The following is a 25,170-nucleotide window of genomic DNA, read 5'->3' as shown; positions in this document are numbered from 1 at the left end:
TCTTGTTCAATTCCAAGACAGTTCTGCTGACTGAGAGACCTCTGGGTTACATCATTGGATATGTCTTGAGATGGTTGATATTTGGCTTTTACACAAGCTTGTTTAAACAAGAAAACAGTGCTGTGCATTTTCAAAGGAAACAACAGCTCTGTTACCCACATCCTCCTCCAGTATGAATCCTGACTGCTGCACAGTACAAAACCACACTTACTTCCTGAGTACTGTTTTGGATTCAGAGGAATTCTGGCTCCCGACTTCTTCACAGCTTGAGGTCTCCAGGTTTCCATACCTGAAAAAGGAGATGGCTGTTTAGAGGAACACCTACGAAATGAAAACACAAGCCCAAATAAAGCACTTCTTACACAATTATCATCATTCCTACCACGTGAGATTTCCACACAGATTTTTTCTAAGTGGTAATTGCCCATTCGTGTCAAAACTCTTGATGCAGTTGTCATGAACAAGAATGGTGTGCAGCACTGTGAAAATGCCATTGGAAAAAGGAAACCAGAGGTACAACTCCATCAGCACAAAGCAAAATCTCACACCTACATACATAATGCTTGTGCCTTGCAGGCAGGATAATGCACTTCATATTCAACAGGAGTACCCACTGCTTCAGATACACAGCTCTACAAAGAACTTCATGGCTCCTTACAGCCAGCTTTAATGAAGGCAGACAATTACTCGCAGTACAGACTTAGGCAAGCTGATTTTAAACATTCTGTGTTTGACTAATTATGTTAGTCGAGCACCTGCAATTAATCTGAGTAGCTAGGAGAACAAGTGCATCTTTAAGTGTTTGTAACATTCTAGTAACATCAAACAAAGAAAATAGCATGGGCTGTCAGTTTGTGTAGGGAAAGATCACGGCAGAACTGCAACAAATTCATCCATAACTTTCAAAGGTTAGAAATATGAGGTGGTAGCTTTATGTTCTTCTAAAGTATCAGTCTAAGGTTTCATATGCAAGAACTGCAGATCTGTACAGAAACTGAACCAGCACAGTTTAATTCAAGCTCCTTCTCACCAGCGGGTTGTAAATAATGTGTTTTTGCACCACCCCCATGTTGACATTCTGCTCTCAATCTCAAAACTTCACAATACATTAGAATAAGTTTCAACAATATGATGCCAGGGGTTTAACGTTGGACTGTTCAATACTGATGGAAACTGAGGCACAGAAAGATCAGTGGTTTTAATGCACAGCTCATTCCAGTGCATTACAAAGTAAACCCAAACTAATGAAGGCAAGCTCCTCAGACAGCAGCAGCGTGGCTGCAGCTGTAAGGAGGTCACTTTGGGCTTCCTTAACCTTGAGAGTACCACAGTAGGACCACTTGTGTTATCTGCAACAATGGCTCATTTAAAACTGGCTCCTGCATCTCCAGCTGCATGTAGACACAACAAAAATGTTGTTTCCACTTATCTGTTGCAAAGCTGAGAGCAAAATATGACTGCTTGATCCCAGTATCTTAGTCCGACCAACACGCTGTCCCTCGTTCAACACAAGACCAGTAGTGAAAACTTCAGAAATCTCAGCATTATGTCTGCCCACGAAACAAAGGTATAACACATACATAAACACTTGCAAAACTACACTTTGAAGGGCTCAAATTTTTCTCAGTTATACCCAAACAATACTGCTGGTCCTACAGGACTGAAGACATGAGAGTACACTATAAGGACTCCTAAAAATGTAAAGGGTTCTTGGCCTGGAGGTTCATGCAGAATAAGCCATTTCTCCATTGTGATTTCATAGAGCTACTGCAAACATCTAAAGAAAAACATGCTCAGCTTATGCTTATGGTGACAGTGGGGTAAGAATCTACTTCTGATTACGCTGCATGACACCTTGGTCTCCACAGGGTCGCAGTGAATCACAGCAGCAGCATTCACAGAGGAATCACTACTTTGCTGTCAATCTTGTTCGTAAATTTTTCAGTCCATCAGTGGCCTCTCCGCTTTCTCCTATGTGCTTCCAAGCAATTTCACACTCTACCTCAAAATAGGTTGAACTCCATTGGCTTCAGTATTTGCACTTCCAAATATCGGAACACTGGTTCCAATACAGGAACAGCTACAGGAGAGGGTTGCTGAGAGGGAGCAGACATTGAAAGAACAATCATAGAATCACAGAATGGCCTGGTTGAAAGGGACCACAATAATCATTTAGTTTCAACACCCCGTGCTGCTGATGCAGTGTGTATCGTATGCTCTTGGCCTGCTGATAAAAGGAGAGGACTTCACTCTCCATCACCATCTGCTAGGAAGTGACTAAAATACATCTTAGTCAGTACAAAAGACAATTTTCCCCTACTGAGCAAAGAAAGCTGCAACTCTTGAATAATAATCACATTTTTATACTCATTTTTCAAAACTTCCCATTAGTTCTCCAAGCAAAATGCATTGAGATGACTCTCAGTATCACTGTCCTAGAAACATGTGAAATATAAAAGATGTATCTGAAGAACATTAGGCAGTTGCACATAAATCCCACTAGAGGTACTTATGCTGATTTTTCTAATATAAATCTATAACCCAGTCATAGAAAGCAAGCAATCTGCAGTACAAAACCTGGCACGTATATAACATTTTGTCATATTGCCAAATGTAAATCTCTGCCTATCTCTCAACAAAAAAGAGCTCTGCATGAGCAACAGGCCATTAAAAACGGGTTAGGAGGAGTTAATGATACATCTGATGTAAAGAACAGTGTTTCTGCAGACTTCCACCACTCTGTTCTCACCAGCTCCTGGACAAAGAGCCATTCACTACCCAGCCTTGTATGAATGCTTTGCATACAAAAAGAGACATGAGAAACAAAAGGATCCTGTAGCCCACAGAACTTTTCAGCCTTGCTTGGTGTTTGGAAAGTTATAGACTGAGTTCAAAAGATCTGACTAAGCAAATGAGACCGGAATGTAACCCGTAGTGCTGAATATTTAAATACTGAAAAATCTGGTAGAAAATGCACCCCTGCATCTCTGCTCAGAAGGAAAGGGAAGAAGAGGAAGGAAAATCCTCTTTGAATGATTAGGAAATAATAAGGAAAGGTGGTTCTCTGCAGAAGTGCCAAAGCCCTAAATAATGCTTGGAAGCATCAAAGCAAGCAGAAAATAACTGGAAGCACAGATATTCAGCAAGAATTGTGAGGTGTTTGGAATTATACACACAGAATAATGGAAACAAAGTCAATTCTTTAGCCAAGTGATATACAGGGAAACAACACAGGAAAGATAAATGCTACAGCAGTAACAGCGAACTTGATGCCATATAAAGCACAGAAGGATCTGCTCTGCTACAGGAGGATCCACTCCTCTGTGCCTCCTAAAACACCACAGATGTGAGCTGAAGGTGCCTGGTGAGGGAGGAAGCTCCAGAAGCAGACACTGTGGTACTGGGGGAGAGATGGACAGGCTTGCTGCTCAGGCCATCCCTCCTTGGAAGAAGCATGCAGAAATGGCACAAACCCCCCACAGAAAGCAGCACACAATGATAAGCTCACCCAAACTGTAACCAGGGTGCAAAACCTGGAACGAAAGCACTCAGGTTCCAGAGAAGAAAAATGGCAAGAGCAGATTCTTTGGGAGATTTCTCTTCTTCACACAGTCCTAAGTGATAGCTTTTTGCCCTGTTTGTTCAAAATGGCCTCAGGACTGTCTGCAGCTTGTGCAAAGCCCTCTGTTTATACTTGCTTCCTTATTCTGTTCTACCCAGCCAGGCTTTTCTCAAGTTCCCCCCCTCTCTCCTCTCCATCTCCATTTGCCCTCTTATCAAGCCAGCCTCCAGAAAAAGAAATGAACCAGAAACGTAAAACTAACTTGTTATTTGCCATCATCATACTGCTGGGCTTACAGCTCCAGCTCTCCTTTTCTGCACACTTCTTCAGATAGGGACTGGTTGCTACTTTATATGCTACTGCACAAGCACAGCACAGCCTGCTTTTAAGCACCACTGCAAGGAACACGATTACCATGACAAAGTAAAATACATCAGAGAGGAACTTGGCTTATGCCTGCTCTCCTCTGGACAGCTAAATATCTTTGGCTTCCATCACGCTTGGGAACACTTAATGCCACAGCACACACAGCAGCAGGGGATGCTGAAGGCTCAGTGAGGGCACCCTGCTGTAGTGCTGTGCTGGGGGCAGGAGGAGCTTGTCTGTTCTTGGCTCTGCCCCTTCTTTCCTTCTTTCCACAGTCTTCCATCCAGCATTTCCACATCCAAATGCTGACGAGACTTTTTTTTTTTTAAATTATTTTTAAACCACTTCTACCAAACAAAGAGGCAATATCAGGATGCATAGTATTAAAGACTTGGCAGGTTTTCAAAGCTGCCTAGTGTATTTAGATGCCAAACTTCCATGCATACTAAGGGTCGTGGACGTCCAATTACTCTTAACCAGCTTTGCATCCCTCTCACTTCTTAACATACTGGCCTACACTCAGTGTTTTGTTTAGTTTGACTTCCACTCTATGTTAAAAGAAAATCTTCATAGACCAAATACAGCCAAAATAATGAATAAGGCTCCAATTTTAGATTTAATAAAAAGCAAAAATTTAATCTGAAGTCGTGGGGCAAAGAAATAAAAAAGTCTGCAAGAAATGTTAGTTTACTCAGAGGGCAAATAACACATCTCTGACTATATTAAAGGCAGGAATTATCAAAGAGCACAATTGGTAGTCCATTACAAGCAGCACAGTTGTAGAAATCCAGCAAGTACCTCCCGGATGATGCAGAGGGTGCTGCATCCATCTTAACAATATTCTGAGTTTTACATTAGCAGATTTAACCCTTTTCACACATCTTGTTTGGTACTCACTGCACTGGATGCATCACCTTTAGGAATGTTTCTCTTTGCCCAGTCTGTTTGTGCGTTTCTGTGCTGACCAGCACAGGATGTGGGAGCTCGAGACACCACAAGTACAAGTGCTGTGCAACCATGAGATTCCTGCTGTGAAATAAATGAAGCCATGTGTGTGTGGCTTTGGGAGGACTTCCTCCTGCACTCCTATGTCGTGTGAAGAGGAGCAAAGGAAGTGTAAGCAATGCGGATGTCCCTTTAGCTCATCCCACCACTCCACAGGGTCAAAACTACCAACTCCTCCATGGCCAGGCAGGAAATGAAGGCCCCTTCCAAGTCCCGATGGCTGCAGAGCCTCACACACTCATGGGGCTGACCTATGTTTCTGGGCAGGTACGTTCCCAATGTGTACGTTCCCACATACAGTGTGTCCTACGAGCAGGAAGTACTGGTGCAGTTCCTTCAACCCCATGTCGTAGAGCTGCTCCCCTGCAGAAAGATGGAAGGGCCTTTTTGGATCTGGCCACATCACTGTTCTTCCTTACACCTACAAATAAAGATTGAGCGTTGCCATCCATGATTGCCCCCTTACTCTACACTCTCACTCTGTCACCAAGAAGAAGAAACAGTGCTCAAGCTTTCCACATGAAGTTGGAATTGACAACTAAAGCTTATTCTGAGAGCCTTTTTCACATTCTTTTTTTACTCAACTGGGAAGTAAAAATAATAGCTACAGAATACAGACTATACACTAATACCCACCTTCATGCCTGTGCTGTTATATAGAAATATTGCTAACAATAAATTTGAAAAACGCAGACTCTTAGCTACCTATTCTGCAGTAAAGATGAAAACTGAGTTAGTTAAATTCAATTACTATCCATTTCTATGTATTTTTCTTTACAACATCTGCTTTTCTTCACAAGTTCATATTCCACACATGATGTAAATCATTCTAACCTTTACAGCTTACATTTAATCTATATTTTGTCCCAATCCGTACACTTCTAGATAAACCATGATATTTGAAAAGCCAAGAGAAACATCTTAAACACTTAACTCAGACTCTTAAACACTGCACTCCTGAGATTTGTGAGAGGGGAAGGAAGTGGTGACCTCCTAGGATTTCCTGAGGATTCTACCATTTGTTATAAAAAGCTGGGGATAACGTTGACAAGGTCAAGCAGCCTACGTGCCCCTCCTCGTAGACTATATTACGGCTTGCTCCAAGAGGTATGTAAGCTGGAGACCAGAACTTGGCTCAGGAAAGTAAGTTCTGCTCTGTCCCCTGTGTTTTCTTGCCATCTTATGACATTTTCACCTCTTTTAAGTTGCTCTGGAGGAGAAGGACGCTCACCTGAGCGCCCAAACTTAGACATTGCTAGAAATATCACCTGGCCTACTTGTTTGAAGCAGACCTGCAGCACTGGAACTTCCCCTGTTCTCCTTTCCTTAAGGCAGAACAGCTGCCACGCCAGCATGTTACCAAAAGCTCCAATGGGGCACAAGCTCTTCAGACAGAGCCCAAGAAGACACACAGCAGCAGACAAGATTGGGCCAAGATCCTTCCCTTCAATCGACAGCCAACAAAGCCATGAACAACAAGGGCCTCATCTTTAGAAGACTTCTACTTTCCTGGTTGTCTGCTTGAAGACTCAAATGAAACTCATTACAAAATAGCCATGCACAGATTTCAAAGCTAAGAAGTTAGTCCTGTCTGCTCAATTTGTTTTCTAACCAGTGTTGATTTTCATTTGCTCCCCTGATAAATGCCTGAAAAAATATGACTCTTAAGTTAGACTTGCTACTACTTTTGTGCTTCAATCTAATTGTAATGGTAGAGATGTAATTCCCAGATACGAAAATACTAAGAACTTAATTGCAGTTAACTGAGTTAAATGGCACCAAAAATACAATTAACAGCTACCATTGCTGCATTTTCATATAAGCCTGAAGAGTACAGGTGTCGTAAGACTAGTGATTCTCAGAGAATGAGTAATTACTTTCTTCAGGCTGTTTTTAAAATCCTATCATTACTGCCTATGTTAAAAACCTATATAGAAGTAGAAACTAAAGCACATGATGTATGAACTTAAAAACGATCCTGACTTCTTTCCTTGCTCAGATTCCTGATTTTTAAGTATCTGAATTTACAACTTCAGTGTTTTATTAATTTTGTACATTCCTATTTTTAGCTTGCTATGATAATTTTCTCTTGGGGAGAATACAGGAAGAAATCAGAACCATTTATCTAGTGGAGTCTGCTAACGTCAGTGCAAAAGAAGCAAGATTCCCAAAAGACTTTTTCATCATCCTTACAGCAGCACAGCCTTGTAGAGTTTGAACATTTTAATGGCTAGTGATGAAACACCACAAAACAATCAAAACCATAACCAGGCTAATTGACTGTAAGATGGCCTGTTGTTTCAGCGGATTACCCATCTGGCACAAACCCCAAGTTTATCATTCTTCAATCCTCAATTCCAGAGATGTTATTTCATTATTTTGGTATTGCAGTGCTATGCACAGCGAGTTCTCTGCAGAGCTGTGCACTACAGGGGCCCTCTCTAGTCCTGCCCAGGGGCTCTGTGCAGAGTCCCCAACAAACCAGCCCCCCATTAAAAATGCAGGCAGCCTCCCAGCAACAAGAATGTCTCTCCAACACCATCACTTTGCTGGTCATCCATCTTAACAGGTTTTGATAGTAGATTCTAGACTTGCCTGTCAGATACATGGGATCTTGTATAATTTATGCAAATTAAATAAGCACAACATATGAATTGCTCTTTGCATAATAGTCTTCTGTCTCCCAAGCACACCAAAACAACAACCAGATGTGGACACAAAAACAGAGATCCAGCTCCAAAACCGTAAGGTGAAGCAGAACCCTTATTCTCTCTGTGCTTCAGGGCACTCCTAAATATCTGCCAGCAGCCTGCTCCTCTCATTGTGTCTCTAGGATCTTTTGACAGAAGAAGGGCCTTAGGGTGGGAGCTGCTGCAAACACTCCTAGGCATGTTTGTACAGTGAGCCCTAAAATGAGGTCATAGTCTCAGGTGGGACATTTCTTTCTATTTCCAAAACACCCCACTAACAAAGAAATAAAAATGGAAAACTACTAAAAGTCTAAACTCTGTTAAACTGGATGGCAAACACATAAGGATGTTTTCTGGGCATTTAAACTGGGTACGTGAACACACTTTTAAGACAAAATAAGTTACTTGCGTTTTATACAAGCACCTTTAATTTAAAAACTAAGTGTGTATCAACAGGTTTGGAGCCACTCTGGAATGACTAATTCACATTGTATACGCCATCTTAAAGATCTCATTGATTACAGAAAGGCAAGTTCCCTAGGTGCATGTCGACTAATAGAAAACCCCAAAAGAGCAGTCTGGCTCCATCACAGAGCAACAAGAACTGCACTGTTAGAACAGAATTTAAACAGCCATTCTGGGTAACACATCATTGCAAAAGGTATTATTTTATCTAACCCAACTCTTTCTTAATAAAAAGAGCTGCTTCTGCTAACCTCTATCTTTACAAAAAATAATTCAATTAAATCACATAGGAAGCATTACTGGCTGGAAATAAGAGTGTATATGCATATAACCATTGGCCCATAACCATAGATGTGCAGCTTCTGGGCAACCCACATGCTTAAGAGCAAGAGATTCTCTTACCACACTGCCCGTTTGCCAGCCAGCTCTGTTTTAAATTTAATAGAATCCACGCGAATTTGGTGTCTTTCACAAGGTATTCTTCAAAAGATACTTACATCCAAAATGCAGAATGAAAAAAAACTGAATGTAAAGGCAGAATTCCTTATTCTTGAGAAGGAATTCCTCTGCATTTTTACAATCCTACATATATGAACCATTGCTCTTTTTTTGCTTATGTCCTAATTATGTCAGAATGTGTATGGACTGAGACGTAAAGGTCATTGTAGGAAATCTAACTGCACAGCCTCTACCCATGATGGCTTCTCTTTTCAGATCTGACTTTTCATTGGCTGTGAAGTTACTACTCTTGAGCTACCAGAGTTGTTATTATAATTACAGCAGGCTTGGCAGCTAGGCATTTCTACACCATTGTTAATTAAGCACATAACATTCCTGCAAAGCAAGTGGTATCACACTCTTTTTCAGATGTAAAAGAATAGCACAGATAACTTACATGCACCTTATTCCTTATCTACCTAGTGGGAGAGCCAAAATCAAAACCTAGTTCTTACACTAGCCCTCTTATTACTACATGCCTGAATAGCTGCTTTTGTACATCACTTCCTTTTCAAAATGAAATAAATATGATACTTCCACCTCTGACCTTGCCTGTTTGTGTATCTAAGGGTAATTTGTATATCTAGGGGGTTTTGTGCTGTCCACAAAAAAAATTATTACAGTGTGTTGATGTGAACAGATGTAGACATGGTTTTGAGTATGTTTGCATTATCCCTGCTTCAGATCAATTTCCCCCAACAGGAGACTTAGGTCTGAAAATTCAATATCCAGTGAAATACAGGAATCAAGGCTAGATGTGACTCTGCAGCCCTCTCATTCGGTCTTTTTGGAGAGATACAAGCTAGATTAATTTCCACGTGCTAGCCCCATTTTGATTCCTCAGTTGCCAGACACAATATATTTTCCCTACATGGTGAGCATGCTTTAATGAGAATGTGAATGTGAGCAGCATGTATTTATACATTCCAAATTTTGACATATTCTTGACACCTGTCCATTGGGTTATTAAGTCCACGTCCACTGACAGTAATGGAAACAATTCCTGACAACATCTCCCTGCCATGTAAATGACAGCTCAGCTCCCACCATCCACTGGCTCTTACCTGTCAAGGAGAAGCTCTAGTACTTCCTTAGTAGAAGCAAAGCCCCTGTATGTTGAGAGAAAGATACTGATGTAGGTAAAATCATTATCCCCAAAAGCTGTCAGAAGGTTCTCCACAAGTTTCTCCAAAGTTCCAGCTTTTATTGTCCTGATCTTACATGTTTCATACTGGCTGACAGTATGTCCTGGAGGCAACTGGTCCCCTTCAACCTACAAAGCAAAAACAAAAACAAAACATAAAAATCAGGCAAAAACCAAATCCTTCACACAGCTGTCACACTCAACTCATCTTTTCACAGGAGCAGTTATTTGGGAGTCCACCCTTAGTTACTAAACTACATTGTCCATTTTGGCTCTCCAAACACCAGGAGCTCTGTCAAGAATGGACGTTATTCAGTAAGTTTATCTTTACTTCCCTGACATGTTCCGCGGAATATTTTACACTCTGACTGCTATCAGTGTTTCTTGTGGCACTACTACGTATTATAATCTAGAAGAAAGTTCATTATCCCACAAAGAGAATAATAACATTGCTAAAGGAAACAACAGTGATGATTCAGTCCCACTTAACTTCTGCATAAACTCTAAAACTGATTATAGAATGGCTTGGGTTGGAAGGGACCCCGAGGATCACGAACCTCCAACCCCCTGCCACATGCAGGGCCACCAACCTCCACATTTAATTCCAGCCCAGGCTGCCCAAGGCCCCATCCAACCTGTCCTTGAATACCTCCAGGGATGGATGGGGCATCCACAGCCTCTCTGGGCAGCTGTTTCAGCACCTCACCACTCATAGCAAAGAACTTCCCCCTGACATCCAACCTCAATCTTCCCTTCTTCAATTCAAAACTGCTTCCCCTTGCCCTGCCATTATCTCCCCCTGTAAAGAGCCAACTCCTCTTCTGTTTGTAGGCTCCCTTAAGTTACTGAAAGTTTGCAATGAAGTCACAACTTTAGTGTCAGAACTTAGGACTCCTGTGCTGGAAATACCAGCTCTGGGTTGACAAACAACCTATAGTCATAAAGCACATTTGGACAAGAAACATTTCATGATACTTTCGCAAGGAAGGAAGGTGTCAATTCACCTAGTACACATGCCATTATAACCCCTCAGTTCACTCTTACAGTTTTCGTTTGGTGCAGTATTTGGCAACAGATCTCAGGTTTGATGCTTTGTTTTTATGAGGGGGAAGGGTTATTTTTTAAACAGTCACTAATTACTGTAATCACACTGCACCACCAATAACAGAATGGCAGAAATAAAAAAGCCATTTCTCTTGAGGGAAAAAGAGATGGCCCCATCTCATCCAACTGTTTGCAACCATCAGTAAAAATACAGACCCTGGCAAAAAACCCTGGACATCAGGATTTATCTACGGGTAAATAAACTCCTGGGCAGCCATCAGAATGGTTGAAATATCTTTTCACAGTATGGAGTTACTTTCACTCACATTCAATGAGATCAGAATATATTCTGTTTAAAGCGAGTTTTGTAAGTAGCTGGGATTAATGGGTTTACACAAAGGAAAAAAATCAGGCCACCGGGAAATAGTTCAAGCCTGAAAACCAATTCTTTAATCTGTTTAGGTTGGATTGAATACATCAGCAGCAAAATACTACAGGAAATAAACTGAACCAAAGCACACAACAGCCTAGCTTAGACTTTGCATCACCAATTCTCCTACAGTCTCAGAAGAAAGCCATTTGCAGAGCAGCAGTATTGCAGTGCTGATTTCCTCCTCACATATGCACTCACAGCAAGCTTTCAGCTGGGACTGCTGTGATGATGCTCTTCTGAACCACACAGCCTTCCCTTCTTGGGTAACAGCCCTGCTGTATCCCAATACAGACAATAATGGTGTTTCATTAGGTCACATTTCCCAGAGAAGCCTTACAGTAATATTTTGCAATTTAGCAGTGCTTCTGGGCTTTGAATGTTGAATTCACCAGCACGTATGATGAGCAACATCAGACTGAGAGGCTCCTCTAAGTAACAAATTAAGGCATATTTTGTGTTTCTCCATGGTTGCTTGACAACACATCTCAAGTACCCCCTGAAGAACTACATTTTGGACTGCACGTGAAGTTCAGACACACGGACATTTTGACCACAGATTTTGCTCCGGAAATTTTCCAGTAAGGTGTAAGTTCAAAACAATGAGGACAGTTCTATTCCAAATACCAACCCAGCACCTAGACTCAAGGACTTGAAGATGTCACGGCACTGACTGCACAGGCATTACAGACTTTGGCTTTGCACACTGGCAAAATACGAAGAAGAAAAAAGTCAGCTATTTATGAAGTAATCAGGAACAGACAGCCCATCCAGTTCATATTTATAGCACTACCTTCTATTGCTTTTCAATTATTCATAATAGATATCTCTTCCTCTCTTGGGTAATGTAGATGTCTTTACTGAGTGCACAGCTCAGCTGCTTTAGGATGAGGAGATCCCATTTCCCAGGGCACAGGGCCCAACAGATGCTTGGTAGAACATGAAAATCCAGCCTGCTAAAACAGAGTTGAGAGGAGAATGAAAGAATGGGACTAGTAGCTCCAGCATCCTCACTAGCAATTGTTTGTTTCTAGCAGTACTCCCAACGATTGGATTTCATAGCAAGAAGTGGTCCCAGCAATGGTTTTGGTTGCCATGTTCCTCTGGGTTTGTAAAAAGCACTGGAAGAACCAGGAGCATCGTGCAGGGTCGAGGCACAGGGACCTTTCAACAGCCTACAAATACCAATGGCTCAGTCCACAGGCAGAGGGCTCAGGAAACTTGCAGCCACAACTCAGCAGGAAAATGGCACCATTTCACATCGATTTTAAGCCACTGCAAGAAGTCATTCCAGAGACCCTTTTCTCACCACATGCTGCCCTGCTCCAAAGCTGTTTTTCATGCAGCCATGTGATGAACTGGAGCACAAAAGGAGTCTAGGAAGAACACAGCCTGCACTCGGTGGGGTGAGATGTAACCCAGACAAGCTGCCCAACCTTGCTACCCCAGGGCTGCAGGAACACACGGACCCACACAGGGAAAACAGCTCTGGCTCAAGGAGAGAGACGATTCCCAGAAGCACTGCAGGTTTACATCTGTTCAAACAGACCATGCAATTGCAGGCTGTTAACCTGGTCTCCTGTCATGAACGGATTGTTCATGCTACACAACTCCATCCAAATTTACCCTAAGTAAAACTGGCTTGGAAAAAAATATATACTGTTGACCTTTCATCTTCTGATTAAACTGTACTTTTGAAAATTACTAGTTACAGAATACAACCACTTTCAAACACAGAATGTCTGTGCACCACTGCATTTAACCATTCATTTTCTATGCAGCAGATTCCTCCACTGCACGATAGTTGAAGGAAGGCTGTCTTCTCCTTGGCACATAAAAAAGCCTCCTCGCACTCACTGATGTGTGCCAAACAAGGGCAGAATGTGTTCCCAAGACTGATGCGTGCACAAAATTTTCCTGTAATTGCAAAACTGCAACTTCCCCAATACATAACCCTAGGAGAATGTTTAAAACAACAAAAAAACACACAAAAAACAACAACAATAAAAATCAAAACTTTGAAAATCTAAGGCTAAGTTTGTCTGCAAGACATTAAACTGCTAGAAATCATTTTAAGAGTCTTTTAGGGATTGTTTGTATTTGTATTATTTTAGCAATCCTGCCTGTAAGCTGAAGAGGAAAGGACTTGGCAGAGGAGTTCAGGGCCAGGCTCTCAGAGTAAGACACTGTGGGCTGCGCTCGCATGCTAACAGGAAACTGCTTGGTCTGGATTTAATCAAGAGGACATCTCCTCACTGACATAACCGGGCTGCCCAAAGCAAAAGAGTTTTCATATTTGCTTTTGTCTTGACTGACTGCTCTTTGCAGGCGCCTAAAACTCTGTGCGAGTTTTGACAGTGACACATGGTGATCGCTGCTAGGAGGCACTGGTAGTCAGGATTTCGAAACTGCCATTGGAAACAATCTCCTTTATCCCAAAACCACAATCTGAAGGTTTTTCCAATGCAAATATTATCTGTTGAGATTCTGACAGTCACAATGATGGAATGAAGTCAACACAATCACTATTCATTAAGCAGGCTGAAATAGATACTTAAAAAATACAAATGAGATGAAAAATAAGTAAATCAAATATTCCTTGGACTCAGTCATGTAAAACATCACCACTTCAGTAAAGATTTATTCATTTAGAAATCCTGCAAAATGATTTTCAAGAGCGCATAATCAACCACTGTCTATAAATCCCCATTTTATTGATTGTGACAGATTTTTCAAAAGCTTTTGACTGTGTATGAAGTTCACAGCTTTTCCAGATGTGGACTTTTCCATTATAGTTATTCTCATCAACTTACTGGACATACGCTCTACACTGGACTAATGCTGCCCAAATTGCAGTAACATTAGGTAAAAAAAAGGCCCTTTTTGCTCTTTGCCTTAATATCATAGGATCATATCATAGAATCATAGAATGGCCTGGGTTGAAACGGACTACAATGCTCATCTAGTTCCAACCCACTGCTATGTGTAGAGTCAGCAGCCAGCAGACCGGGCTGCCCAGAGCCACATCCAGCTTGGCCTTGAATGCCTGCAGGGATGGGGCATCCACAACCTCCTTGGGAACCTTCTGAAAAGAGGAATAAAACACTTTTTGCAATTTCACCCTTGAGCATCAAAACAGGTAAAACAGAAATTCTTTCAAGAACTGGATTCCAGAACAGAAAATAATACTACTAATAAAAAAGCACAGAACATAAGCAGCAGGAAGACTTGACGATGCTCTACAAAACTTCTTATCACCTTAGTTAGGTGTTACAGTTAATGACAACTTCAAAGATATTAACGACGTATTTGACGTGGCGTTTCCAACTGAAGTGTTAATGACCCTTATAGCTGAGTCTGCTCCCCTCAGAAGGAAGCCCCGTGTGCATGCTGACAGATAAAACCCACAGCAGCTGACCATCATGCTGAACTGACTCAAACGTGCACACGTTCTGCTGACTGCCCCCATCCAGGCCACATCATCATTAAAGAAAATAAGTGAAAAATGTTTTGTTTTGCTCTAACAACACCACGTAGCAGTGTACATCACTGACATCGGCGACCAGACTAAATCCCTCAGGTGAAGACACAGCATTTCAAGTGCTGTTGGGGTGCACACACCTGTGCTTCCTCTTGCAATCAGCTCTGCAGCTCTGACAGTACATAAGGACCTCGCATCCACCACTCTCTCCTCTCTGTCCTTGTCCTCCATGCTGCAAAGCTGTCAGCCTGGAAAATAGCTCGCGTGAGATAAGGCTGAATTTGAAGCAGAATTTCCACTCTAGGAAACCGTGGCTGGAATGCAGGATTTGGGTGGCCAGCGCTAGATTTCCTTGCAGCCTGCAGGCTCCAGGCAGCATGGATGCTTGCCTTTGCAGGAGCAGCTGTTTTTATCGTACAGTGCAGTTGGAAATAAAATGAACACAGAGCTCTCTGCAGAGCTTTCTCCACTTTGCTAACTCCCATTTCCTCATTTCAGATGCTGCTGAAAATCAGAATACCGTGTGTTGACTGCACCAAACTCAGAAGCCAATGTAACTTTATGAGCTCTTTCCTGTGATCTGACAGCTAGGGGTATTCCTGGATTTCCAAAGCTCCACCCTTTTCCTTTCCTTTCATACCACATAAATAACTCTTCTTGGCAGCAACCCAGAGTTTCCAGGACTAATTAATTCCATGATCATTGTTCAAAAGGCATTCTCATTTTCTCATATCTTTAGAGCTCACAGCTTGGCACGTATCTGTCTGAAGAACCAGCAAACAGCAACAAAAGCTGTAGGTAAAAGAAAGAGGAGCCTTCCACAAACACTGTTGCTCAGTTAGAACCCTTTCACTCAGGCACCTTGCAGCTACTGGGGGAAAAATAAGAAACAACAAGCATACGGAGGCACTGAGGGGCATTTCTCACACCTTCTGAAGTTATGCAAATTTGGACTCATTCAGGTATCATGAATGGTGTGGAACCACCTCTAAATGAATCAAAGCAAAAGTAAAGAAGACTAATTTATACACCGCCTCTTGCTGCGCGTATCTAGAGGAGTTTAAGCAAGTGCATAAAGCAGTTGAGACTCTTATAGTAGTGCAAAAAATCTCAGCCAAGGGAACATGTAAATTCTCCCTCTCTAATTTGGCATACTTCTTAGAAATATCCATGCAAAGGAATGTAGCTGTGGCATTCAATGAGAAGCAGGTCCTCCAAGAGGTTCGCTGTGCAGTACACACGCTTTTTAGAGGGACCAAAACTGCCCCAACAACTTCATCCTAATCTTCATCTCCAGCTATCCTGTACGATTTACATGCTTACCCTCTCATTCCTTCTAACCTACGAAAAGGCCCTTCTCATGCTGACTCTCCCACCTTGCTGTGCCTTTCAGCAGTATCAAGACAAGCCCTCGCACCCTCTTATCTAACTTACTGTCTTGACTGAATTAACTGAACCTATCAGATTCATTCCACTCCTTCCTTCCTCCCTTCCTTCCTCCCTTCCTTCCTCCCTTTCTCTCTTTCTCTCTTCCTTTCTTTTTCTTCTGACACATTTCACAGTTCAGCAGTTTGCCACAGTGTGGTGCTTCACTAGCGTGCCATGGATATGTTATTTTCATAATATGTTGGGATGTATAAATATTCCTTGTGGTGGCTTTGATCGGACATTGAAGTTTAGCAAGTGCTTAATTTAAAACAGAAAACCAAGAAATAGGAACTGGTAAGTCAGGTAGAACTCACAGTCATGTGCATTTCATACTGTTTGAGAAGCATCTGTCATCAAATGACACTTAGTATAAATATTTTCCTAGCCCACTAACAAATACAACTCATATTAAACATCTTTCTATACCCTTTTCATATTAGAGGAAAATAACTTCTATAAAACCTGGCATTCTCCTTGCTTCAGTGCATAGGAACACCAAAATGTCCAGTCTCCAAACTGAGCAGTAAATAAATACTAGAAACAGCAGAAGTCTAAGTGAACAGTGCACCAGAATGAGGGCATGGAAATAGATTTTACTGCCCCTTTTGGCAGTAAGCTCAGCCCGTTCTGCAAAATATTTTGACCTGCGTAGACTCAGATGTGTTACACAGTGTCTCCATGAGCAAAGAGCTCTTCACAGAGTCTTCAGCCTTGCATAAAACTGTCACAACTAATAAAAGCAGGTATAAAAACAGGAATGGCTTTTAAGAATCGCAAGAAGGAGACACAGGCAGCTGGAGCAGTCCCTCTGTGCACAGGAGCAGTGAGCAGCAATTACTGTTCCGCAGGCACCTCATCTTAGCCTCATTCCTCCCATGCCCTCCTCACATTTTCTGCTTGCAGCCTCTCTGAGAGGCTGGTGGGTGCCAAGGCTGAGCTACATACTAGTAAGTCCAAAGGAGAAAGGAAGAGCTGTTGAGCAGAGGAAAGTGGTACTAAAGATGGCAGGCAGATCAGATATTGCACTGGACTTTGACTTGAGAACTGCTTCTAGTAATCTTGACTTCAGCTCAAAATGATAATACACTGCACTCTGCAAGTACCAAGGGGTAAAGGTGCTGTATTTACAAGCAGAATGCAGGCCTCAGTCATGAGTGCTGGAAAACACTGCCCTCAGACGGGAAGTTTCTGCCACAAACCACCCCAGACATTAATGTAACCCTTATCTATAAAACTTCAGACAAATCACCGGGTAAGTGTTTGGCTGGGCACCACGGAGCTGAGCCAGAACCACTGGCCACCTCTTAGGAGAAATGCAACTCTTTTCAGAGTAGCTGTGCAAATCTCCAGACCACAGTCTCGCAAGAAGAGTCCCTTCTGGCAAATGCTTTAGGATGAGAGCTGATGGTCTCAAGTTGCACTGAGGGATGTTCAGGTTGGATATTAGCACAAATTTCTTCTCCAAAAAGCAGTGAGGCAGTGGCTGCCCAGGGAGGTGGTGGGGTCACCATCCCTGCAGGTGCTCAAGAACTGCGGAGATGAGCCACTGAAGGACGTGGTTTAGTGATCATGATGGGGATGGACTGACAGTTGGACCAGATGGTTTTGGAGGTTTTCTCTACCCTTAATGATTCTATGCTCCAAGGGATCTCAAGGGAGCGCTCCAGCAATGTCGGCTGTGGTAGCACCGACCAGTTGGGTGGCCATGTGCAAGACATCTGTGTGCTCTGTTTTGCCAGCTCTGAAAGGGCAGCTGAGAACTGACCTGCTCTGTGAACTACTTCTGAATTCATAGATGACAAGCGCTCTGCAGAGCTAAGCAGTAGTATCCTATACTGAGTCCATACAACAGATGTAGAAGACCACCAACTTAACATCGTTTTCTTGCAATGAGCAGATGGTGGAAGGTAGAAGTAGCAGCTGTAAACATGACAGATCCATACATTCAGCTCAAAGGCCAGGCTCCAGCTCCCTTCTTATAAGACCTACTCGAGAACAAACTGTCTCTCACCAAAATGAAAACTCCCCTATTTTTCCTCACCCATTTTATTGTCTTTGGAGGGATCTGCCAGTGCCATGCAACAACAGTCAGTCTGGGTCTGAGCACTGGGTTGAAACACTTAAGTGTTCAGCAGAACAGACATTTATGGAGCTTTTGCACTGGGATAAAGTGATTACAGAGTACTGTCCCAAGCAACTTACAGGGTACAGCAAACAAGGAGAAAAACAAAAACAAACAAAAAAACCAAACAAACTTGCCATACTTCTGTTAAACTACATGACACACTGGTATGCAGGTCAAATAATTGTCATAGCACGTGATAGTGATACTCATTTCCCAGCAGGCATTTCTTACAGAGGAGCTAAATGAACTCTGAAATGTATTTAAATAGGGTAGAACAGCTCAGTAGGAAGAGACCTTCAAAGATCACCTAGTCCAACTGCAAAAGTGTTGCATGAATGGCTAAGATCATGTCAACTTCCAAGCTTTACATACATATAAACAAACGTGCACATGCCACAACCTACTTTCTTTAATTTAATTAGGCAGCTGAGGTTAAATTACTGACTTAAAAGCACATATGAATCCTTCCAGGACTCCTTTTGTATGCAAATATTAAGAACTTTATACACATCAGGCTTCATAAGCTGGAAGTCAGGCTGCATAACGCGGTGACATATCACAACAGTATGGCCTCCACACAAAATATTTGCTGCTGTTTTAACACAGTGCACATGTGAAAGGCCTACAGTCTCAGACCCTTCTCCCCAAGTCACCTACACCTACATTCTTCAGGATAGATTAAAACGTGGTAAAAAATACAGCTGCTGAAGTCATTCTCCAAGCTTACAGCCTGCCTTGGGATTGAGAGCTTTGTTTGACCTCAGGCCTCTGTACCCAGGTTACCCCTTTCCCTACAGCCAGTCTCATCCCAGTCTCATCCACCTCAACACCAGTGCTTTGCTGCATACTGCCCAGCTCTTGAATTCCCTCTTGGTTGTTATACAGCCCTTGCATACTTTAACACAGGGCCAGACAGCACGATATTATTTCCAGTACAACTGAATATTGATGCCACTCAGTGCTGCTATGGAATCAGCCCCGCTCCATCACTACCACACAGAAGCTGAAAATTCTTAATTACCCTCATGTTTATAAGCTGTCTGGTTCTTAGAGATGATGAAAACTCTCCATCTACCCCAAGAAAAACAGAATTACAGAAATTCAGTTTGTGAAACACTGGTTGGTGAAGTAATTTGCCACAACTCTTTCACGCTGCGGTTTTTTAATAAATGCCAAGTCTAGCAGGGAGAAGGAGTGCTTGATATTGCCACTAACATGGTCAGACATTTAGGGTGGCAAGAGTTACACCGTTTGATGGCAATTATAGATCAGCAAGAAAAAAAAAGGTATTTTGACCATTCAGATGCACAGAGATCATTTTTCCCCAGTGCTTGTATTGTTGGTAGTCATAAACTGTGATGCTTATCCTGTGAAAAGCTGCACCACTTTTTTCCCTTCCAGGAATGTAATTTAATTTAATTGTGGAGCTCATCATCACTTTCTGCTCAGTCAGTAGAAACAAAGAACGTCCTGTGTGAGACAGCAGGCAAAACTGGTGAACTCAAAATGGTTGTAAGGATGGCAGAAGTAAGAATTGTGTTGCATAATTATAACATGAATACACATTACATAACCCAAAATGGTTTTATTTATCCTGATTGGATGGCTGGCTTCCCTTTCACACTATAAAGCTTGCCCCAGAAGTGCCCAGAAATTAAAATCATACTGACTCAGGAAATCAATGTAAACTGCTACTGCCGTCAGTGCAAACAACAAGACAAGAGTGATGGATTTTAACAGCATGAGTAGCTGGAAAATAACACTGTAGGTGCGCGTTCTGGCAGAGGAGAAAATATTTAGCAGAAGATTGATTCAGATTTTAAAATAAATTGAATTTTGTGGAAGAAAGAAGAGAAACAAGGAAATGTTTTTACATTTCATAATGATTTCTGTGAGTAATCTCCACTGCCAAGCTTTTTTAATATTTTAAAGCAGAAATAGGTTAGCAGTAAAGCATTTTTACGACCACAGCATGAGTACATATCTAAATTGAATTATAAACTTCATTTCAATGGCTGTGCTTTTTACTACTCTTTGTTTTGAAACTAAGAGATGTCTCCAGGGTGGGGCCTGACCAGAAAAAGCAGCAAGATAATGTTACTTAATATTAAAAGTTACTAGCTTGAACATTTACTCAAGCGCTAAGAGAGTCCAAAAATATTAGTTCCATCAGTAGTTCAGGCCAAACTGCATTTTTACTAGATTATCTAGACAGCACAGGGGATTGATTATGGAGTCTATTAAGATCCTTCTCTCGCACACATGAACATGTAGTGTGAGCCTACGTGTACAAACGCTCACATGTGTACGTACCATGTCTGTGATGGCAACATTCTTCTGCCAATTACATAGGTCTCTATGAGAAACTGGCATTTTTGCACAATAATCTGCCAATGTGTATGATAAAGAAGCACATTATATATCTAGAAAAATGACTGCATTCTTATAACTAAGTGCAGCACCCGGCCTTTAACCCATCTCTTCTGACATTGCAGAAAGCAGCACCAGCTGCGTGAGCTGGCGCTGAACCCACTGCAGACATCTGTATTTCAGTTTTGGAGTTCTGTTGCAGTTGAACTTAAATCCTTAGGCAGTGAATACAAATCAAAACACACATAATTATGTGGAAGTACTGAGTTAGAATGCACAAGAAGCATAGCTTACAAGTAGAGGGGAAAGAGCAAGCGAAAATTGTCAGACTGTAAGATGAAACAGAAGTCCTCCACGTTATTGTCTGTCCTTTTTTTGTTGTTTAATTATGCATCAGGAGTTAATGGCGTATTTCTTTTCTTCTCTGTCCTCTTCTAACTCCACAGTCATCTGAAGTTTTCTGAACAAGAAGACTGCTTTGTACAAAGAAGAATGCAAGCCTCATGGTTCAAGTAAGCGTGCAAGAGTTCATTCCCGTTTCACATGCTGCAGGGAGCCAGTGGATTGCACAGCCAGAATCAATCTGTGGCACTCATTGGGAAGAATGCGAAGTGTAAGATCTGACTTCCAAATGAAATGGATTGTTGTTACTTAAGAGACATCTACAACAGCAGCACAATGGCTGCTATGTCAAAATGTAAGGCACCATCCCTGCCTTCAAGGGTTTCTGCTCTAAAAATGCGAAGTGCATCACAGGTAGGGCCAGAGAATACTACAAGCCAAGCACTAAGACAGAAGGATGTGTGGGCATATCTTCATAACCATTTTCTTGTTGTATTTGCCTGCACTGTTTATACTGGCTCCCAAACACTCCTCAGGAGCATTTAGTTACCTAATCTCTTCTGCACTGAAGTCAGTAGTTAATCCTGAAGGGCGTACTGACTTGCCACTGGCACCCAACATTGATGAAGCTTTGAAATGTTACCAGCCTCCTTTTAATAAATCCAATCCATGAGTACCATTAAAAAAAAAAAAAACCTGAAGGACATTGGGCACTGGCTTGAATCAAATCAGCAACTCAATATGATTCAACACACAGTGCCAAGATGTGAGGTGTAAACTACCATCCCTTCTGTCAAGGGGTAAATCAAACCGCGGCAAACAGGAACAAGTGAAAACTCCACCAGGCTGCAACCCAGCAGCTTGACAGTCACAAGGTTGGTGACTGCTACCAACTCAACTGCTAAAAACCTTCACGCCTTTGGTTGACAAAGCAGTCAAAGGGTATCGACATCCCATAGGCAACAGATGGCTTAGGCACCCAAACGCAGAGAAATTTAAGAGCTCAGCAGAAAAGGTCTGTTGAAAGTACTACCTTCAAAGGTCACACTGTGGCACACGGAACAGAGAAAAGATCTGAAGGCTTAGAGTAGGCAGAGCACTCAATCTTTCAGCACAACACTTGGAAGCAGCAGCAAAAAGCAAACAATTTGCAATGTATAAATAGAGAGCACTGAATCAAGTCAAGGGACATTATTCTTCCTGTGCATAAAGGGTCTGATGAGACCACATGTAGAGTACCGAGCTCTGTTCTAGCTGTCTTATTTTTAAGGCAGCTATTATGAAGTTGAATGGGCACAGCAACCCACGCGATTCCTACATTTACAGAGCCTCAAGCAGCAAAGATACAAACATTCATTTTTATGCATGAAAAAAGCAGGATCTGAGCACCCAAAGTTCTCGTCGAGCAGCATGAGGCTGTAGGAAAGCAGGCCCACAGCAAACTCCCAGGTCATGTTGCAATATGGCTCTGACATCTTGGGGACATTTGAGTTCTCAGGATTCTTTTTATGAGTGCCTGTGTTCAATTTTATTCTGCCTCGTTAAATATTTGCTACAAACAAATAGAAAACAGAACTTTATAAATGGCAACACATAATAATTGTCATCTTAAACTAAACTAGAGGATTTTCTTTCTGACAGTGGCCAGATGTTACAGACCAAGGTGCAGAAATAACATTCATAACATAAAGAATAACTGACCTAAAAGGAAAGACTGCTCAGTCATGGGAAGTGGTTGTTTTATACCTAAACAGTAAAGAGTTATGTGGCTGTTTTCAATCTCAGGCAGTATTCGTGTGCTTGTTCTCATTACTTATATAAATGCCCAGTCCTCCCAAAAACCTTCTAGGCTATTGGACTCGATTACTTCTAGCAGTGAGTCCTTCAGGGTAATTACATGCAGTGAAAAAGTACAGGTATCTTTTCCCCTTGCTTTTAATGTACTGCTTTCCACCAAACATAGGAGGGGGAATGGCTTTTTACAAGGGTGGACAAGGAGAATGGTCTTAAACTGAGACAGGGGAGGTTTAGGTTAGATATTAAGAGGAATTTTTTCACACAGAGGGTGGTGATGCACTGGAACAGGTTGCCCAAGGAGGCTGTGGATGCCCCATCCCTGGAGGCATTCAAGGCCAGGCTGGATGTGGCTCTGGGCAGCCTGGTCTGCTGGTTGGTGACCCTGCACATAGCAGGGGGTTGGAACTGGATGAGCATTGTGCTCCTTTTCAACCCAGGCCATTCTAGGAAACACTCCCTGGCACCAAAGCATCCCTGCTCCACTCACCATTTCAAGCATTTTCACTATTCTTTCCTATTCACTGACAGTGTCAATCAATCCTGCTTGCACCAAATCCCAGATTGGATAGTCCTCACCTTTCCAGTGCCTCTCCAAATGCCAACAGTCATATCCCATCTGCATATCGCATTTCTAGTTCTCTTTGTTTTGAGATGAGGGAATAACAGAGATACTACAGTATCCTCTTGGAGCAGTGTTTTCTAAGCACTGCTCCATTCCCCCCTTGCCTACTGCAGCCTGATATTTGAGGTTGCTTTCACAACTGCTGCTGCAAGGTGAGTGAAGTCTTGCACAGAACCCTGGACTCTCAGATGTCCGGGTCTTCTCAAATGGTTCCAATTAATTCACTTCTGGTCCTAAATTGTTTCAGTGTGCTGCTATGCACTGTTAACCAGCTGCTTCTTGCTTTGCCACATGTGGGGAAGATATCCATGTGATAAAACAATGAAGCCACTAAGTATCATCCTGCAACTCTGACAACTAATCAATTTACCAAGAACTTTATCTAATGCTTCAAACTCTTCAACAACCTCAAAAGAAGAAAAAAAAGGAAAAAAAAAAAAGTCACTTTTAAAAAGTGAGATTGTCCCAGAAATGCTTTTTTCTCACCTCCCAGAAGAAAGGGGAACTTCACAAACATTGTTTAGTGGGCACAGTGGGAATGGGTAGATGGTTGGACTGCACGATCTTAAGAGGTCTTCTGCAACCTACGTGGTTCTATGGTACACCAAATCCAAAGCATCAGCACTGCTGCTGAGCTGTAAGCCCCACTCAAAGGCAGAGTTTTATACCACGTTACACGACAACACACTTTACATAGCCTGTCTGCTGAAAATTTGTGGCCATGCTTTGAAAGCCATTTGGATAAAAGATGCTGCAAGAATTTAGGATCATTATCATTTCAGTAGGATATGCTTTTACTTTACTTCTGGTGAATTATCAGTGGCACCACGTTGAACTGAACTACAAAGCTGCTGTATTCAGGCACTGGTATGGATCCATTTTGGTCCAAATTAGAGTGATTTCCATAAAAAAATCCACTTTCATGCATTTAAAAAAAAATTCTTATCCCAGAAATCATAAAAATATAACACAGACTTTATAATTCAGCCCTGAAGGTAGCGCTACCTGCTGGTGTAGCACTCATGGAAAACTATGCGCCAAATCTCATGAGTTTCTGTGGCCACTGAACATGAAAAGCGACTGAAAAGTTTGTACATAACATACATGGAAATACTGCATTTGTACATGCAGTATTCAAAGAATGGTTTGTCAGCCTGGCCCATATCCACTGGACTAGAGAGCTTTGCTGCTGGCTGAGCGATGCACAAATGATAAACCATTTCAAACACGAGGGGCATTCTGCTTTTCTGGTGTAAACAAACCACAACACCAAAGATAATGTTTTATGAGCTCTGAAACTATCTTGCCAGGGTAATAAACAACACTAAGACATCACACTTACTCTGCCTCTGGTCTGCAAGAGGCTACACACCAGCTGCACAACGACAAGCAAGAAACCACACACCAGCTACATAAGGACAAGAAAAAGTATGAATCACGCTGTGTCAGCATCCATTTACCCCCGTCACACAAGGTAACACTCTTGCCTTTCAGGAGCTAGGCCAAGATCTGATTGTTTGTGATCATTTCTACACACAGCTGTGGCCCCTTACAGCGCTGCTATAGGAAGCTGTGTATTTAGAGAATAGATTCCTACGGCGGTAGTAAAAGATGCACGTTCAAAGCGTGCATACACACACTGTCACTAAACATATTTTTAATTAGCTTTAGCAAGGCTAAATTTAAATCCAAGCATGACTAACATGCTCGCAATGCTTCAGTCTGTTTCTTAAATGAAAACATCAAACCCTGAACTGTAAAACTAATGGTTTCTCCAGGGCTGTTCTCTCCACAGCATCTC

The 25,170-nt window shown here is 42.1% G+C and overlaps 1 protein-coding gene across 2 annotated transcripts in view; it reads right to left on the bottom strand.

Annotated features, from left to right (window-relative positions):
- The window catches only part of RGL1 (ral guanine nucleotide dissociation stimulator like 1), a 63,349-nt gene that overhangs the window by 28,670 nt on the left and 9,509 nt on the right, over window positions 1-25,170 (bottom strand). Inside the window, exons 2-4 of one of the 2 annotated variants that reach the window (XM_052665684.1) lie at window positions 9,808-9,859; window positions 9,651-9,695; window positions 212-289 (exon numbers count right to left, since the gene is read on the bottom strand). In XM_052665684.1, coding sequence (XP_052521644.1) covers window positions 212-289; window positions 9,651-9,695; window positions 9,808-9,809 — 125 coding nt within the window. In that variant the 5' untranslated portion in view covers window positions 9,810-9,859. Of the gene's footprint in view, window positions 1-211; window positions 290-9,650; window positions 9,860-25,170 lie in introns of both variants that reach the window. The other variant, XM_052665683.1, reaches the window with a different exon arrangement.

Source organism: Tympanuchus pallidicinctus, unplaced genomic scaffold, assembly GCF_026119805.1.
Source record: "Tympanuchus pallidicinctus isolate F22 unplaced genomic scaffold, pur_lepc_1.0 scaffold7, whole genome shotgun sequence".
Classification (NCBI taxonomy): domain Eukaryota; kingdom Metazoa; phylum Chordata; class Aves; order Galliformes; family Phasianidae; genus Tympanuchus; species Tympanuchus pallidicinctus.
The sequence above is the reverse complement of the archived record's forward strand: the minus strand, read 5'-3'. Positions and strand labels throughout refer to the sequence as shown.